Source organism: Oxyura jamaicensis, chromosome 10 (assembly GCF_011077185.1).
Source record: "Oxyura jamaicensis isolate SHBP4307 breed ruddy duck chromosome 10, BPBGC_Ojam_1.0, whole genome shotgun sequence".
NCBI lineage: Eukaryota > Metazoa > Chordata > Aves > Anseriformes > Anatidae > Oxyura > Oxyura jamaicensis.
In genome coordinates, this window is record NC_048902.1 from 5,308,642 (window position 1) to 5,324,451 (window position 15,810).

Here is a 15,810-nt window from a genome sequence, read left to right on the forward strand (position 1 = left end):
GTATCGGCTGTTAAAAAATAATAATAATAATAAAAAAAAATCTTTAGCCTATGATTGATATTTCCCCATGTTTTTCACATGTGGTAGCGTGGTGTGATTTTTATCAGCCCCACCAATTAGGATGATTTTTTGAAAGTCCATTCCAAAATCACACTGCTGTTCTGTCATTTGTTCTACAGTTTTGTGTGTGTGTGTGTGTAAGGAAACGTGGAATTTTTTTCTTCTGATACTTGTTAATACATTTCCACTGCCCTCATCCCAATAAATTATTTCACCCTCTTTGTTTTTTTTTTTTTTTTTTTTTTTCAGGAATTGAAGTTGAGAATAATGTTTTTGGTAGATTATTTTAGTAAGAAAATCCCCTTTTAGCTAATTCCCATGCTGTCACTTTCCACCCCCCCGTAGCTTGTATTTCTCTAACCGTAATTTTCCAGTAATAGATTGCAGGAGCTGCAATGAACATCATTATTATAAGATTTTGTACTCTTGACAGTAACGTGTCACACTTCCGAAGGCTCTGAGTATGCAATATTTGTGACGTTACTCACACAACATTTAATACTTGCATTTTGTTAAGCAGTTGTCTACCAATTACCAGGGCTATTGTGGTTTTATAGAAACGTCATCCTTGAAGATATTTCAGTTGTTGATTCTCTCTCTGTGAGGTGCACTTAGACCAAAATATATTTGGGGATATCAAGACTTCTTAATTATTCAAGTACAATTGAACTTCACTCTTCTAGGAACGTTTGAGTTGGCAAAATTAAACCTCGCAGTAATCTGCACCTGTGGAGGAGAGCTCTGGGAGGCATCAGGGGTTGCAAATGCTTCTGAAGAGAACCAGTTGCTGTAGTGCTTTGCAGGCAGAAAGCACTGAATGATACTAATGCTGGAAGAGCTCATATTTGCCTCCCTAGGGACAGGCAGTCAAATAGGCAGTCTTACTGCTACGCCCTCTCCGTTCGGCTGCCTTGTACATCTGGCTGCTTGTGCTATGCCTGGTTCTACCTGGCCCGCCTTGACGGGTGTTTGTGTAATGTCTGGTTAACAAATTCAGGTGATGGGCTTTCCGTAATTATCCCTTCTGCCACGGCTGAAATTTCTTGAGAATTAGAAAATTCTTGGTGTCCAGCCTAAATCTCCATTAGCACAAATGTAAATCCGTTATTTCTTGTTCAGCACTTAATGAACTTGAAGAATAGTTGATCATTGTCCTCTTTTTAACCATCTTGTACATTTTTTAAAACTGCCGTTTTGTTCCATCTCAGTCTTCCCTCTCATGAAACCAACTTGCTTCAACCTCTTCTCATAGGCATGTTTTTAAAAAGATATCTACAGAATTGAGGGTGTCTGTAAAAAGATAAAAAAGTCAGTTTAAAGTATAGGTATTTATTTTGCATAAAACATCCCTGTCAAAACTATATTTTAACCTTAAGACCTCCTAAGCAAGGCTTCTCATTTTCCAGAGAAAATACATAGAAAATAGAAAAACTTGAGCATGTATTAGAAAAATATTAGAAGATGATACAGAGGCCGACACCAACATATAATGTTTGTTCTTTGCCCCACTTACAATACAGCACATTAAATACAATAACAAAATGTAAACATACCCTTGGATTTGCTGGAGAATTTTTGTACTGACATTTGATGTCCTTAGGGTCTTAGGAGAAAAAGAGAAGAAATCTGAACTTCAGAAAGCATTAAGTCCTGCAATTGTGAAGAGGGGTGACTTGGGGTTTCTGAACTGCATCTGAACTGTAATTAAGATTAGGTAAGGATAACTGACAGCTGTATATGTTTTTACTAATTTGTAGAAGTATTCCCTTCTTTGGCACCCAATTTGTTACCTTTTTTTGTTACTGTTCTGCATACCAGCTTGACAAATCGGTTTCTATGAAATGTGGGGAAAAAAAAAGCCTTTCTTAAGAAAGCATGACAAGTACTATTTTTACAGCCTAGTATTTTAATCTAGATTGAGATGAAAATTGAAGACTCCTAGTAAGGGCATACATTGAAACATGAGAGTTTCAAACTGGGTATACAGGGAAAAAAAATTCCCCTGTGGACAGTGATGGTGTATCAGTAGGTCCTGGAGCAGATGTGCAGACAGCGCTGGGCTTGCATTCACATGTAGGTTCACAAAACGTACATTGTTTTAAAGGATGCACATATACATCTACAAACATATCACCTATAAGAACTAAATTTATATAAATTTTGCTGGTACTTATATGATAATAAGTCTTATATTTATTGGGAATCATATTCATAAATATTCTCATGATATTCTCTTTTGTTCTTTGTTCAATATAACCAAAGACGTTAGAGTCATAGAATCATTTAGGTTGGAAAAGACCCTTAAGATCATTAAGTCTGACTATCTGCCTAACGCTACCCAGTCACTGAACCATGTCCCTAAGCATCACATCCACACATCTCTTAAGTAACTCCAAGGATGGTAACTCTGCCACTTCCTAGCCTTTTCAGTGCCTAACCACCACCCTTTCCATGAAGAAATTCTTCCCGATAGCCAACCTAAACCTCTCCTGGTGCACGTTAAGGCCACTTCTTCACGTTTTAACACTTGCACATGAGAAAAGAGACGGACGCCCTCCTTGCTGCAGCCTCCTTTCGGGTAGCTGTAGAGTGATGAGGCCTCCCTCAGCCCCCTGCTCTCCAGACCAAGCAGCCCCAGTTCCCTTGCCTGCTCCTCAGAAGCCCTGCTTTGCAGTCCCTCACAGCTTCATTGCTCGTCTCTGAACGTGTTCCAGCAATTCAGTATCTTTCGTGTAGTGAGGGGCCAAAACTGAATGCAGTATTTGAGGTGCATTATACAGTATAAATTCATGTTAAGTTTCCATGTCATATTTCTCAAAATAGTTGTCTGGCCTTTTATTGTAAAAGATTGATTAAATCTGTTCACAAATTTATCTGTGGATATTTATATCATTATAATTAGATTGACCCCATTTTTTTCTTTATGCCCAATGTAATGCCACATGCAATTTTGGCCTAATGTTTTGGGAATACCATTCTGTTTGTGAGTAAAGCTTTTTATCAGCACTTTGAACTGAGAAAAATCACACCAAAATGTCTGGTGTTCCAGTACGCTCCTCAGCTGTTGCATTTTCTCTGTCCCTTAACTGGGACCCTAGTCCCTTTGAAACTCAGTTAAGCCCTGCTTATTTAGTTATGCCCTAACTTACTTTGGTTTATTGCTCCATTGTCTGTTCTAAGTCACTTGGAAGCACTTATATTTGCTCATGGTATGAGGTCATCTATTATTCTGCAAAATTAAGTTATTGTTACTGCTTTATCAATAATACCTAGCTTGTTAGACAAGAGTTTCCATTTTATTTTTGATTGCAGGAATTAGTAGAGCTCATTACACAGTTGGGGTTGGCTTTTCCACCCCTCCTTGCAGGAATAATCAATACTTCCAGTAGCACAGTTAACCCCTCTAAATAACATGTTATACTATTTCACCTTTTTTATTCTTAAAAATAGTTTATTTAATTATGTTTGAATTGTCACGTGTTATATATGCTTTGACTGGAAGGAAACGCATACACTGCTGTGCTGTTGATTCTGTTTGTTCAGGTAACATAGGAGCTAATGATAACCACGATTTGCATTATTTGCTGTGTTTAGAATCTTAGAAGAAGGTTAAGGAGGAGTTTGGTGCAATTAATGTGAACAGTATGTATGCTTATTTTAATGGTAACTGAATCCATTGACTGGAGAATTTGTGCAGTGTTTACAAACTTAAAAAGTGAGGAACTCTTAGATTTGCAGAACAGGAGCAGATGACTTGACATATGGTGTATAATCCTCAACAAGAAATTAGGAATAAGAATAGGCAATAGAACTTTGAGTTTTCTGTAGCTAATGTGCTCTGTATTTGAAAAGCATTACAAGATCTCAAGTTGTACTGAGAAAAAAGAATTTGTTTTACTAAACAAATTAATACTGAAACATTAGCAATTCTACCGTTCCAGGAATTAATTTACCTTCGTAGTCTTCCACTGTATTCAGTACGGTTTTAATTTAATTAATGTTCATATAAATATACATTTTTTGTAGTTTGGAAAAGTTGTTTAAAGGGAGGATACTGGAAAATATATACAAAACCATTTTGGAGATTAAGTCTTGGAAAGCTGATGGTGTAAGATATATCGAGACTGCATCATCTGATCTGTACCATATTCAAAATCAGCACTCTAAATTTCTAGAGGCTTGAGTGCAGACAATTGAAAATGCTGGAAAAGACATTATCGGGGGCTTTCTTGTTTGTTTGTATTAAATTCTTTGTTTGCAATCCCTGTACCGGAAAGTAATTTCACCTTCTGTTTTTGTCCTGCCTCAGTGTGGGCATATTAAAATAAATGCATCTTCTCCATGCATGAGCACAGCTTGCATTAATGATAATGGAGTTCTTATATGCGTGTTGAAAGGCATTCATACCTAATGTAATATTGCATTTCTAATGCTGCGGAAGTCAGCACTGATGTATTCTGTTTACTTTTGTTCTCTGAATCAACACCACTGTTGAATTCCTACAGCTGCATGTACCTGCTAAGGAAGCTGGCAAATCTGGTTTTGAAAACATTTTTAGTAGCTTTGTTTCATTTGATTATTATGTTATTGGGCATTTTCATTGTAGTTCAGCAGAGAGAAGTTAAGCCCAAGATTATATGCAGGCTATGAAATCAAATCACATCGCATAGGTTTAATAGGCAAGTTGTTAAAAAAAAATCATCAGAACTCCAAACCTCTGCAAAGTATACATGTGATGTAGTGATTTTTAGAAAACATTAAATGACATATATACAGCTCAGCCTTGCAATCTATATTTATGAAATGCCATTGCTTTAGATGCTTGCATAAAAACAGCTTACCTTGTGCTGTGCTTCATGGCCCTTAATCTGGTGAAACAAAGAACATGTTACACATGCTGTTTTTGCTGATAGAAGCACCGGATAATGTGAGTGACTACTGTAAGGTTTCTTGGGTCTGCAAATTACATACAACTTCAAATAACTCATGCTTTTGTATATAAAACTAGTCTGGCTTTGTTTACTTTATCCAATATTGACATTGTATTTATAAAAAGTAAAAAATGAAGAGAAAACAACTTTTTTTTTTTTTAATTCTTGGTCTTCTGCACACCATCAGAAATCATCTTTAGACTTCTGTTTTAAGAGTCACTTGGTATATTCTAACAAAAGTGGGTGTGTAATGTTCTCAGTGTGTTTTTATAATTATACAGTAGTGTAGACAGTGGGTTAAATTGTTAAAGGTGCTTGCTGCTGGACATAACTACACGTCAGGGCAAAACAAGCTTTTGGGTAACCACAGTGATATTGGGGACCAATGGGATTTAGAAAATGACAATGTTGTTTATGTGAACTCTTGTAATGACAATATTCATGACACAGATGGAGGACAGTGTTTTAGTGTCTACTATCAGTGCATATTAAGAATTTACCAATGTACTGTGCTTGACCTTCTTCGTGGTTATCAGTAGGGTGAGTGCCAGGGAGGTTTTTTTCTAACAGAAACACATGTAACTCTCATTTTGCAAGGCACCCGTAAAGGTCAAAACCAGCTGTAGTTCAGCTGAACAAAAAGGATCAGCTCCCTTGCTTCTTCAGCGGTGCACAATGCCACAAGTATGTTGGGCGAGAGAGAGAGGGAGAGAGTTGTACCTCGCAGAAGGGAGGCTGCACAGCAAATGAAAGAAAGGCTTTGCTGGTCATAAGTGTGAGGAAAACCTCAAATAATTTTCTTCAGACAGGACCTTCTGTGAAGCTATTTTATTTGCGATTGCAATGGCGGGAGTCCTGTCAATCAGGAGCACATTTTAGTAAACACGTAATAATACCTTTTATTCACTATTCCCCGATGCCTGATCACCTCCCGTTTCCTCACTGCCTGAGTACTACAGGTTCCCAAGCTACTCGATGCTCCTCTATACCATATCTGCACGATTTTTCTTTTTTTCAACCCTTTAATTTCTCCTTTCTTATGTTTTGAGAACTTGTGATTGTTGTTTTACTGTTCTCACACTGCTCATCCTGTTTTTCTCAAGCTTCTGCCTTACTTCGGAACAGTGAGGCCTTCTGTCCACTTCCCTACCTAGCATTTCTCCTTATTATGCCTACACAGCTACCTTGGAATACAAAAAAGTAATTCTACTGCAAAAACACAACTTGGTTTCTCACAGTTCCCCCTTCTTCTTTTCTTACTCCCATTGTTGTTTTTGCACCTCTTCACATCCGCACTCTTGAGTTTTTCCAACATTAAGGTGCAGTATTCTTCTTCGGATGTCACGGGGGATGACAGATATACAATGCCATTATTATTACAGTACCAACAAATAGTTGTTTGAGCCAGTTGTATTGGCTCAAAGTTAGTTTCTCCCAAATGTTTCTAAATCCCCAGGAATTGCCCAGGAATTGTCATCTTGAGCTACTCTGTGTAGGATCTTGTTGTATTGTTTTTTTTTTCCCCAAATATTTTTGAGATCAGTCAAATCCGTCCCATTTGATCTACATATGTACAGCAACTAGTATTAATTACAGTGCACGCTCCTCCTTATGAATCACAGAATCACAGAATTTTCTAGGTTGGAAGAGACCTCAAGATCATCAAGTCCAACCTCTGACCTAACACCAACAGTCCCCACTAAACCATATCCCTAAGCTCTACATCTAAACGTCTTTTAAAGACCTCCAGGGATGGGGACTCCACCACTTCCCTGGGCAGCCCGTTCCAGTGACTAACAACCCTTTCGGTAAAGAAGTTCTTCCTAAGATCCAACCTAAAAAGGTTATTAATAAATCTAATACTATTTGATTCTAGAGTACTATTTTTGCAAACGTATCAAACTTACTTTCTAGTTCGTCAATTATAGCTGAGATATTTACAACAGCGTTTTCTAATTCACACACCATTGATTCCCCCCCCCCCCCCCCCAGGTTTACTAATTTTTCAGGTATCTATATAAAGCAGAGTTTTCATTTTCAAAGTAGTAAATCTCAATGATGTCAGCTGGATATTAGAAAACAGATATTTAGAAAATAGATTATATTTTTAATATTTTATTAATTTAATAAAATATTAATAATAGATTATAGATGACAATAATAATATATAATAAGAAAGCGCAGTCAGGCACTGGAACGGGTTGCCCAGGGAGGTGGTGGAGTCACCGTCCCTGGGGGTGTTCAAGGAAAGGTTGGACGGGGTGCCTGGGGCCGTGGGTTATTGGGTGACATTGGTGGTAGGGGGGTGGTTGGACCAGATGATCTCGGAGGTGTTTTCCGACCTTAATGTTTCTGTGATTCCGTGTTACACTGATGAGAGGCTAGAGCCTGGGCTGGAAAACGTTGTGTGGAACACAGGAGGTGCAGGGCAGTCCCTGTGGTCTAGGGGCTGCCTTTCTCTCAGGCAAGCCAAATGGCCTGGGGAAGCCAGCCCCAGAAAAGGGTCCCTCAGCCCCCCCAACCCCCCTCTTTCCCGCACGTGAGGACATCTCCCAGGCCGCTCCCAACACAGCCGCCTTTGGCCACACGTGGGCCACTTCATCACAGAGGCTTGCTGAGGTCACAGTGGCCACCACTGCCTGTGGGCCCTATAAAACAGGCCCCCTGCCGCTGGCCCGCCATTCGCTGAGCTACTCGGAGACTAGAGGCAGCAAGGGGAGAAGCGGCTCTGCCTGGTTTGCGAGGACAGCCATGCCGTCCAGAGCAGCACCAAGAAGGAAGGCAGCTGACCAGGAAACGTGTCGTGGGCAGAGTGCCAGCAGCACCAGGTACAGCAGTGCTCGAGGGACCTCTGCTGCGCAGCCCGCAGACACATCCAAGCGATATCATTGGCACCGCAGGCATGAACATCAAGCCGACAGCGGCATGGGACCTCAGGGTGGAACAGGTCGACCCCCTGGTGCGGCACCCTGGCCAGAAAACATGCCGAGTCGAAGGCATCCTGTTTGGGCAGTCCCGGGCAAAGACTGGCTCATCCTCCTGCCCAACACCGTGGAGCCCGTGGAGCTGGATCCACCAGGAGATACGGAGGAGGCAATGGAAGTGGATCCACCGCAGCCAGAACAGACCTGGGACTACCCCGGCACGTCTTCAGTCTGTGCCATTAGGAGGCACAAACTGCATCACAGGAGTGCCCGGCCAGCTCCCTACTTGTTGCTCAGGCCCCATCCCAAGCATTAGCTTGGAGCCCCCAAATCTCACGGACATCCCGCAGATGTCCCAGCAATAAACAGCTCTTGCCAGTTCTCAGGGGTTGTGTGAGTGCTTCTTTCCCATCCCCCAACCCTGTGTGACCGGTGGCATCCCTTCTGCACAGAGCCCTGAGGAAGAGCACAAGAGAGGACCCAGCTCCCTTCGGGCTGCCGGAGGAGTCCCCGAGGGCCACCTGCACCTTTAGCACTTGTGAAAATAGACTGAGGGGTGAAAATGGGAGTGTGTGAGCAGTTATAGGTGGCTAATTTCTTACATTAGGAGTGAGTTTCTACATCTGAGTAATTGGTAACGACAGACATGGAGAAGGCTGAGGTACTCAGCAGCTTCTTTGCCTGCGTCTGCACTGGCAGATGGGCTTCCCAAGTCTTTCATTTCCCTGAACCCATAGATGGAAGCTGGGGATCAAAGTCTACACAACTGCCTTGGAATAAAGAAAAATAATCCTCTACTGCAAAAACACAACTCTGTTTCTCACAATAAGTAGTAAACTAAAACACTTCGACCCTCAGTACGATTTGATGACTGAGAAGTACTGGCTTATGCATGAGTATTTTATTCATCAATACATACGCTGTTTTGGAAGGCAAGCTTTTTGTTTTTCTTAGGGAATTTTCTTTAATAACCTCACAATTTCAGCCATCCCTTTTTATTTAATTGAGAGTGTGTTGCTGTCTAGCTAGCTAACCCTGTCATTTTACCTTCCTGAGCTCAGTTTCACATTACATGATTATCAGCCCAGAAACAGTTATCATGCAACAATAATAAGCTAACACAGCTGTGTGAGCAAATATAATTAACTGCAAAAAAAAGGAACTCTGCTTTTTCCCGCCTTGGCCAACCCCGTAAGTGTGTAGCTGGTGTGGAACTTGGGTGCTCTAGGAAATGCTGTAGAATACAAGCCGCCTCCATTTCTCTCTAGGGATTATCTGCAGTCGTTAGGATTCCATATCCTGATTTTGGAACCATTGTTATTGTGCTTTCATGGCTTCTCACCTGTTGCATTTGTACTTAGTTTTTAATCCAACATTGTAGTTTTACTATGAAACCTTATCTGAGGTTTTTACATGGCATAGGTGCTAAAGAAAATAACAAAGGTTGCATCTCCCAACATGTCTTCCTGAATACTATTTTCAGCTGTGGATTTTATCAGGTAGTGTGAAATATGTTGCACTATGAATGTCTACAGACCAGGCAGAGTGAGCGCTTACACCGTGTACTGTACCACCCAGCTCTCCATGCTCCACCAGCTCTTTCTTCCGCACTCGCACCAAGCACCGGTAGGCAGCCTGTTTCCAGCCTGGTCACCAGCACCATGTGCGTTGCTTCCCTAGATGCTAGAAACAGATGCAGTTTTGAATCATGAAATAAATACCTAATGTGTTGTTTTCTCTGCATTTTTTTTACATTGTGGTTTATTATTTTTTTGATTAAATGTTCTAATGAAAAGACTCCCTCTGCTACCTTTTTTTCTCCTCCGGAGCCAGCATTCCTCACCCCATTGCTCCAGTTTCTGTATTTTATGCTCTTGACACTTAACAGTCTGTGAAGTTTTGTCCAAGCTGTAACTTAGGTATTATTTTTGAGTACCTGAGATAAGCTTGGGTTACTCATGGTATGAATTTAGCTTGCTTTTGACTTGTAGTGGAGGGATATATTTTTACTTAGAAACTAAAAGCTCCCATGGGATAAGTCGGTATTGAAAATCTGAGAAATTGCCGTGCCATTTGTTACAGTAGTCTTTCACAAAAAAAAAAAAAAGCTCAAAAAATTGGGGGTGGTATATCTGTATGTTAAATACATGTTTTAAATGAGTGTTTGTGGGTGGGTTTTGTTTGTCATTTTTTTTGCTTCAATAATAAGGTGAAGTACTGTTGTTGTGTAGAAAAAAACAATCGCTCATTTAGCAGGATACCCTGGCTGATTTTACCAGAATGTTTGGAATTATTTACATCAAAAAGGCATTTAAATTGATTTGTAAATTATACCTTCCTGAAGGTGCCTGTGTGTGACAGAGGCAGGGATGGGGTTTTCACTAGTGATAATAGAAGTAATTTTAAGACAATCCTTAAGCTTTGTTAGGCCACTGCTTAGGAACTGTCAATCATTTGAATGATTCAGATAGCATTTTGGGGGGCATACTTCTGTCACGACAGGAGGCTTTGTGAAAAATTGCATAATATTTAAATCAGTGTCAAGTAAACAGTGTAAATCGAACTGCCGCTTGTGAGTAAACTGCTGCACTATTCCTAAGGAATGATTAAATACTAATGAAATTAGCAATTGCCCCATCTTGACTCCCCTTCTTGTGTGCTTCTCTGACCTAATTTTCAATGATGCTAAGAGACCACAGAAAGTTTACCCTAAACATTTTTTCTCCGTACTGATGACATTTGGGACTTGGAGAGAACATGTTTGAAAACCTATTGCAATGTGATCAGAACTAATTGGGTCTGTTGGGTGGATTAAAATTGTTTTAAAAACAGATTAACGGTACTTCTGTTTAATTCATATTCAGAATAAAATGAAAACAATATCTGTTTGAGCAGTGTATTACCAGAGTGATGGAACCAAACATTATAACTGAACTTAATGCTCATTATTACTATTAGAATTGTCTACTGTTTTTTAATGATGCTGGTATAAAACCAAGGCTGGGGTGACTCTGCTTTCTTTGTTTCAGGTGCTGTTGTCAGGACTGATTGGTGTTGTTTCATGGAAGAGGCCCCTTTCACTTGTGGTGAGTGCCTGTGTGGCTTTAATCAATCATGTTTTACAGACTGTATGTAAGTGACTAAAGGGTTCTGTAGAAGTAACTCCTAGTGGTTTTGTCTGTAGGTAGACTTCTGCCTATTGACTTTGTAGTTTTAAATGTTGATATTTTCTCCCTTTTGAAGTGTTACAAATTGACTTAAGTAAGTCTTTCAAAGCTTTACGATGGACCTTGGGGCTTTCCGTTATATTACTGGTTGGCGATCAATTCCAAACCAGTAAACTAGATTGAATTCCTATATGCTACTGCAGTTCGTGTATGTGCTAGTGTAATGTAACATTATCTGTGCTTACAAAACGTAACTGAAGAAAAGAAGGTTTTAAAATATTATTGGTTTTGAAATGTTTCCACTTAGTTGGTAGACCGTATTTGTTAATGACAACCTTTATTTCATCTCGTACAGAAAACACATGGAGTCAGTTATTCTTATGTGCAGCATTGAGTTTGAATAGAGATGTACCTAAACTCTATGAAATTGTATTAATTTTGCATGTGTGTTTTAGGAAGTAATTGAACAAAGCCTCAGTGTTGTTGCATTTGAGAAATATTTAGTGGTCTTTCCTTAACCTGAAGCAGACAGCAGTCTGAGTGGAGTAATTAATTACGCTTCAGTTTGTCCAGTAGAGTTCTCCTCAAGTACAGATGCTTTCTCAGAGAAAGCGAAATGATATATGTGTAGCCTGTCCCTTAAGGGGATGTAGAGATTAATTTGGGAAAACAATTTTATTTGCTAAGTGAGTAAAACAAGATCTTGGATATACTTGATTCTAGAAGACAAGACAGTGCTAAAAATCCAAAATACAGCTGTGATAATTAGATACACATTGCATACTTGGTGACATTTTATGTATTTCTAATACACGTTACAGAAACTGGAACACTTGGAGCAAATTAATGGTGGTACTGTTTTGGTTATTTTTCAGCAGGAATAGTGCATGTTCTGTTTATAATTAATACTGCTATTAATAGACCTGTAATTGATTGCCACTTAGAGTATTTCGCATGCTTATAAGGTCTTATAATCAAACATTGATTAAAATGCACCAAATGATTTGATATAGTTAAGTACTAACTCATAAGTTAACGAATTTAATTTAAAGGTCTCATGAAGAGACCTTCCCTGTTATTAAAAAAAAATAAAATTTGGTGCTTCCTAATTATATATGTAGGCATTTAAAATGCTATTTAAGTTGAAATACATCAAAACTGTATCTTTTTTCACTGAATGTGTACCATTTGAGTGCCACGAGCAGCATAATATGTGAATGTGATTACACTAAGGTAACGGGGTGCGCATTTATGATGTAGAGATTATGCATGTGCTGTGCTGAATCTGTGGGCTTCTGTTTTATCATCAGGCATCTTGAGGATTTATCTGTAGACGACTTTCTATCTGAAAACTAAGGATTAGCACTTCTTTTCATGTATTCTTATGTCTGTTACCACATGAATTTTCCTTTGTGTCAATGCATGAATTTACTTTGTAGCTGTCACTTCCACAGGCACGTCTGTATATAAGCCTTATTTCAGGGGTAATATTGCATTACTCTGATAAGTAATGGTGAGTGTAGCTGATAAGCTACATGGATGTAGAACGTGATTGAAAACTTCTTTTTAGCACTTAATGTGTATAATTCATGCAGAAATAAACTTTTAAAAACTTGCAGTATACATTTAAAAATGGAAAAAAACTGACAGTGTGATTTGGGTGCAATTTAGGTTTACAAAATAGATTTTCATTCAACACACAGAAAAGTTGTACTTTCTGTTTTGAGCACGGATTCTGTTTTCTTTTATTACAGTCTAAGACTGCAATTGAAAAAGGAGAAGAAACTTGTAATATTTTAGCACGTGTTTTTTTTTAGTTCCCTGCTGTCAGTTCCTACTCATTCAAGTATGCAGACTTTTTTTGAGTTAATTCTCAAGTCATGTTATCTATATGTTATGTTGTTTTTCATCTGATGTGTTGAGAGGAATATTTCTTGAAATGGCTTGTAGCTGAACATAAACTTTGTTCTTTTCCATTTTATTCTTCTTATTCAAACGTACATGCTATATTGGCATGATTTGTGTTCCTATCAATAAATCTTTATTGTTATGGTTCCTCTGAAAAAGTATTTTATTTTGCCGATGCTTCTGAATATTTTGTAATGCCAGAGTATATAATGAGAAAAACCTGTGAAAGGTTGATGCAATAGACATTAAAGCATTTGAATTCATAATTTATTAAGTTCATTATAAATCTACTTTAGGGACTCAATAAATTCAGGGTGATGACTTATCCATGTAAACACCTACTAGATACAGGGGTCATGCCTTTTTTTTTTCATTCATTGCTCGAAGAGAGGCACTTCATAACCCCCCTCTCATGGTGGGCCACATGAAGATCATACTTAAAGTATAAAGAGTGAAATCCATAAAATATTGAAGACAGAAGTTTAGAACAATTCTATTTTAATTGTGAAATAGTTTGAAAAACATATTATTTAAATTATATTTATTTTATTTGAAGTCGCAAGGGTAATGATTTGACAATAATAAAAATGGTCTAATATATTTTACCAACAAAAACGTTTTAGAGTTTTATTTTACTAACAAAAACTTTTTAAACAGCAGAGATGTTAGAGCACTGCCCAAAGCAGGAGGAAGTAAAAGAATGTGAATGTAAACACAACTGCATATTTGTGTTTAACAAAAGGGCAGATGCAGCCCTTCAAAGTTGTACCATTTTCATGTTGGAGTATATCCATAGAGCATTGCCAAATGATGGGCAACAGCAGAAGCAGATTAATATTTGAGTATAGCACTTTTGGTAATGGCATTCTGTTAGTAATGTAAATAGCAATGTGCTTGCACCAACTTTAGGGATGATTTACCTGTGCTGATATGTATCCTAATATTTATAAACAGTAGAAAAAATTTGTGCCTTTGAGGTTGCGTTACATAAACTACCTAGATGATATTTTTCTTCTACCCACACTTAGTCTTGCAGAACTGCATTATGTGTAGAATACAGATACCTACTGTGCCTTCTTAGCCATTTTTACAATTTTCTCAATCTTTTAGAAAGTGATAGTATATGGTTTAGCAATTTAAACAGAAGAACTAATGAATCATTAACGTTGATGAATGTGTGTGTTTGAATAAAGATAATGATCATACTGCAGATGATGGTGTGAATTCTTAAATTTCTGAAGAAAAGTATTGTTGCTTAGTGGATATACCGAAAACTGCAGTATGATTTCAATTAATAGATACTCATGAAATATGCTATATTTTTCAGTAATTTATTGATGTATTTAAAAAAAATAGTGAATGTAGAAGTGCTTAGTCTTTCCCTATTTTTCTAGAAAGAGTATTGGTCTATGTTTCTCCTTGTACTTAACTGACATGCCTAAAATTACACTGCAGAGAGTTCTTTTTAACCAATTATGTGCATGGAGGAAAAAAAAAAAGGCATGTTAGAAGGCATATTACTAGCTGGTGTTCTTTGTCTGCAAAACATCTTTCAGCTGCATTATGTATTCTGCTGTGAGATTCATGTAGTCACTTAATAATGAAAAGTAATTTGTGCTTCGTATATGCATGCTAATGGAGCTTCAATTAATCTATTAGCACAAAGTAATATTAGATTCAAATCAATGTTATTAAAGTGGTGAGACGACTGTGTTAATAAGGATGTATTAGTATTGGCAGGTAAATATTGCTTTTGAAAAAGTGTGTATATGCAATATAGCAACGTGTCTCAGATATTCTTTTCCTTTCTGCATTTTTCCTTAAGAATCTTGACAGTGTGTCTGGATCAATGAGTTAACATTGATCATGACAAGCAACGTGCCTTAAAAATGGTTTAAAATTTACCGCAATCTGACCATTTTTCCTTCTTTTTGGTAGACTGGTAGAATTTAGTCTGAGCCTACCATTATTCTTTAATAGTTATTATTATGCTGTTTCCAAATACAAGAAACTTATGAGTGTCAATTACAATTAGCAAGAGGAAGAAACAGTGACTAGAAGGCAATATACTGTTTCATTTAGTGGTGTTGATCTCATGAGTCTGGTTAGTTTGAGTTATTTCAGTTGCTACGCTTCTATTGGAGGAGTACATGACATACAGATTCAGATTTTAAAATTTCTTAATATATTATTTACTGTTGGAGTGTAATGACTGCAGATTGATTACATGATGACATTGGAGCCACATCTTGCTTATAATTTTTTTCATCAAATTTCTTAGTATTCAAATCTCTTAACAGATTTCACTGAACAAAAAATCTTCAAATATCTACTGATGTTTACTGCTTCTTCCGCTTCTTATTTGAGAGGCACGTATTTTGTGTGTTGGCTCTGATAAGTGATGGTAGCGATTTGAATTTTGCCCTCTGGCACAACAGACTTGTGAGAGACCCATGAGAAGGGTATGGCCTCTGCTTTCCTTGAAAATATTTTTTTATAGATATGTACATTTCAGTTCCCATACTGGATTTCCTTTAAGTTGTTCCATGAACCAAAGTTCTGGACCTGGAGAACTAGTGAAGAAATGGTGATTGAGTTAGTATCTTATACTACAACTAAGAAAAGTGAATAGTCAATATGAATGTTTTCCTGGGTATGTTTTTCTTTTTTTAATCCACTGTTAACATCTGCATAGACAGATGTCAGGGAAATGTTTAGAATGAAGTTTGGTGTGAAGTATAAATAATGCATGGAAGACAGTTGCAGGAAAAAAGGGCTATTTAAAAAATGAAGGCATATAAAGCTAGACTGTGGAGAATT

At 38.0% G+C, this 15,810-nt stretch overlaps 1 protein-coding gene across 8 annotated transcripts in view; it reads left to right on the forward strand.

The window, feature by feature from the left end:
- FAM189A1 (family with sequence similarity 189 member A1) overlaps positions 1-15,810 on the forward strand; it is a 138,313-nt gene that overhangs the window by 36,440 nt on the left and 86,063 nt on the right. For all 8 annotated transcript variants that reach the window (XM_035335508.1, XM_035335509.1, XM_035335510.1 and 5 more), the window contains exon 2: positions 10,945-11,001. In XM_035335508.1, coding sequence (XP_035191399.1) covers positions 10,945-11,001 — 57 coding nt within the window. The remainder of the gene's footprint in view (positions 1-10,944; positions 11,002-15,810) is intronic.